This window comes from Zootermopsis nevadensis, unplaced genomic scaffold, assembly GCF_977971745.1.
Source record: "Zootermopsis nevadensis isolate Lab colony 2312 unplaced genomic scaffold, Znev_1.0 Znev_ptg000003l, whole genome shotgun sequence".
Classification (NCBI taxonomy): domain Eukaryota; kingdom Metazoa; phylum Arthropoda; class Insecta; order Blattodea; family Termopsidae; genus Zootermopsis; species Zootermopsis nevadensis.
The window spans coordinates 6,425,386-6,428,514 of record NW_028259135.1 but is presented as its reverse complement, the minus strand read 5'-3'; the positions used below and the strand labels follow the sequence as shown (position 1 = coordinate 6,428,514).

The window sequence follows — 3,129 nt, the reverse complement described above, 5'->3', positions numbered from 1 at the left end:
AGAAGAACTAGATGTAACTTCCGGTTATTTCACAGTTCAAATGGTACTTGTGGATATATGCGTATTGTTCTGCCACCTATTATCTTAGCCACGTAAACATAACAGTGCTGAGTTATATAAACACCAGCGCAGTCGGCAAGATACCATTTATAAATTTTATCAAATGTAGGTGACTAAATTCAAACTTTTTGAGTAGTTCTGTCAGTTATGGATAGCGATCATCAGCAGTTTTTGCTGCATACAAAAGTCAGATGGCTGTCTCGCAACAAAACATTGTCCCGACTTCTCGAATTAAGAGATAAAATCAGAGTATTCTTAATTGCTCTGGAATCTTCATTCGCACTTACAGAGCGCTTGAATGATTACTCCTGGTTAGACATGTTGGCATAAAAAGCACCGAAAGTTTTAATTTCATTCCCCACCACCTTTTCATGTAAAAAGTTTCCTCAGCTCTTGAACCTAAAAAATAAATACAGAAACTGCTAAAGAAATGTGGAATCTGGCCACATAATTCAAATCTCAGAAATAAAACAAAATATTGAAAACCTAGTCGCTGAAATTCAGCATTAACCCTCCCATTAAAATTAAATTTCATTTTCTGTGTATTTTTTGTTTGTGAATTAAATAAAATATTTCGTAATTTGTGTATTTGTTTTTTGTGTATTGTTTTGAGGGTCAAATCGTAGAAATGGCTTAGTGATTTAGTGGAAGTCCGCAGAAGTCTAAAGGTTAAGAAGCGCTGGTCTATGAACTATTTTCTGTGGTGCCATCACATGCCCACACTTAATACCAACATTTGTCTAGTAATCATTGAGTAACACATAATACCAACATAATAGTGTATGGCCACGTCTTTGAATTAATAGTACGCCGCAGAGAACGTCAATTTGTTGCTGTTACAAGCGTTTGCAAAATTTACTGGCAAAATGGTGTGTACTAACTTTGTCAACTAGGTCTACTGAAATTAAAATGTTTTTACCTGTTTTGTAGGCTCATGTATCGCCCTTTTAGTGTGATGTATTTGTTTTACACGCATTGATTAATATCCACTCCAGGTTGAGATTGAGTCCATGGTGCGGTATGTTTCTCCGGTAAATCCAACTGTGTTTCCACACCTGACACTTGTTCTGCTGGGAATAGGCATTTTCTTCACAGCTTGGTTTTTTGTGTATGAAGTTACAAGCACGAAATTCACCAGAGACATATTCAAAGAACTTGTGGTGGCTCTTGTTGCTGCGATCTTCTCAGGATTTGGAGTATTGTTCTTGCTTCTTTGGGTTGGAATTTATTTGTAATTCGCCGGTGTTTAAATTAGTTGTTGAAAAGCTTTGCAGTGTATTGTATTATGTCGTGCAAATTGTAAATTAGACTGTGCCTTTCGGTTTTTTTTTTATAAATATATATGTAGGTCGCTGACAATATTTCGACCTACTGAATAAATGTTCTTTATAAAGTAATATGTTAGTGGTCTTTCCTTGCCTCAAGTGTTCAAAAAATTGACAGAGAAACTCCTTATAGAATATTGTATGTGTATGACGTAAGTTGTCAGTACTAAAGCATTTTCTTGCTGTTAAAATATTTGCTTATGGCAGTCAGACATTCATCATATTAATGAAATTTTATAAAATGCTCTCAACTTAAAAACTCATGTATAAAAAGATGCCAAATTTCTTTCTAGGGCATACAATGAATTTTACATAATTAATGCACTGCAAAATTGGTCATAATTTTAAACATGTTTGTGGTATGAAACTGGATGAGGGAACTGGACATTATTGGTGGAAAAGGTATTTTGTCTGCATTGTGAATCTGGTGTGATAAAGAGTTCTAACTCCTTTTAGCCTTACACACTACATAATGTGGAAATATACTGAACTTACCTGACTTTTGATCAATCCCCTTTCCCAGCGTAAAATTGTCATGAAATATTTTTATTGTTCAGATAAAATTCTTGGTTACAGATTTGAGAACATATTCATCCACTTTTCATTAGTGCATCTTAGGCTCACAAAATACTTTTTGTAATGGAACTCACACCTAGTAATTGTCCTTTATCCATGCTCTGACACGTACTGGCCTTCAGAGTGCTGTATTTCCTTGATCAGTACCTGATATTAATTTTAAAAAAATATTATGCAGGATGTGGGAATGAAAGAATCTACAGAATGTTCTCTTGTTTCCATGTGGTCTTTGATAATTGTTCATGTGATTTATTAACAACTATGTTCAATATTAGTATTTATATAAACAGTTCTCGACAGTCACCACAAAGGAATATTTCATATCCACAAACTAAACAATGTGATGTTATCTCACCACTTGTGTATCAATATGAAAATATTTCCAAAGCCAGTTCTTCACTCTGGCATCAGTTTCTTTCACTTAATGAAAGGAAGAACAATCAAAATACATAATCAAGTTCGATGGATGTATGATCTGACGCAAAGCGTCTAAGTTTATTAAATTCTTCTCGGGCTACCAGCCATGACAGATGGTTGAATGGAGAAAATAAGTTGGATGGAGGATTTGAGGTTTTCACGGCAGCAAGTCTGAAGATGGCCATCTTGTGGGTTGTTGCTGTATAGTCTGGTAGAAGTTTACCTACATTTCAGAGGTCCTTGCTCCCTCCATCATCAGGGCGATCAGTTCTACCAGACCACATGGTGCAACAACCCAGGAGACAGCCATCTTCAAGTTAGATGGATGTTGCGGCATTATAAACATACCTTAAGTGCAGTGCCAGTGACTGTAATGTAACAGCTATGAAAACATACAACTCAAATTGCATTCAAGTATGGAGGTAACTGTTGCAAGCATTCAGTAATTACTGCTTTGGAAATAAACTGATATTGTACATGTATGCAAGTTCAGAGGTACGCCATGAATGTCAACTGTAAATTTTCTCATAACTTGTTGAAACATACTGATCATTTATCCAGTAAATTTAATGAAAATTAAAATGTAGTTGACATATGGTCAGATACATGCAAATAATATGTAATAATGTAAGGCAAACTATGATAAAAACTATTATGTAATAGCCTCCCTATGTAAAATGGGCCATGACTTTCAAGAGATGAAATAAACACATGTTTAACACTTTTGTGTAGTTCTATAATATAAATGGGA

The 3,129-nt window shown here is 34.9% G+C and overlaps 1 protein-coding gene across 1 annotated transcript; it reads left to right on the top strand.

The window, feature by feature from the left end:
- The first annotated feature begins 784 nt into the window (after nucleotides 1–784).
- On the top strand, nucleotides 785–3,102 carry kud (oligosaccharyltransferase subunit 5 kud). The gene is made up of 2 exons (XM_087341258.1): nucleotides 785–929; nucleotides 1,056–3,102. The coding sequence occupies exons 1-2, from the start codon at nucleotides 927–929 to the stop codon at nucleotides 1,293–1,295; spliced, it is 243 nt and encodes an 80-aa protein (XP_087197384.1). The 5' UTR covers nucleotides 785–926; the 3' UTR covers nucleotides 1,296–3,102.
- The last annotated feature ends 27 nt before the right edge of the window (nucleotides 3,103–3,129 follow it).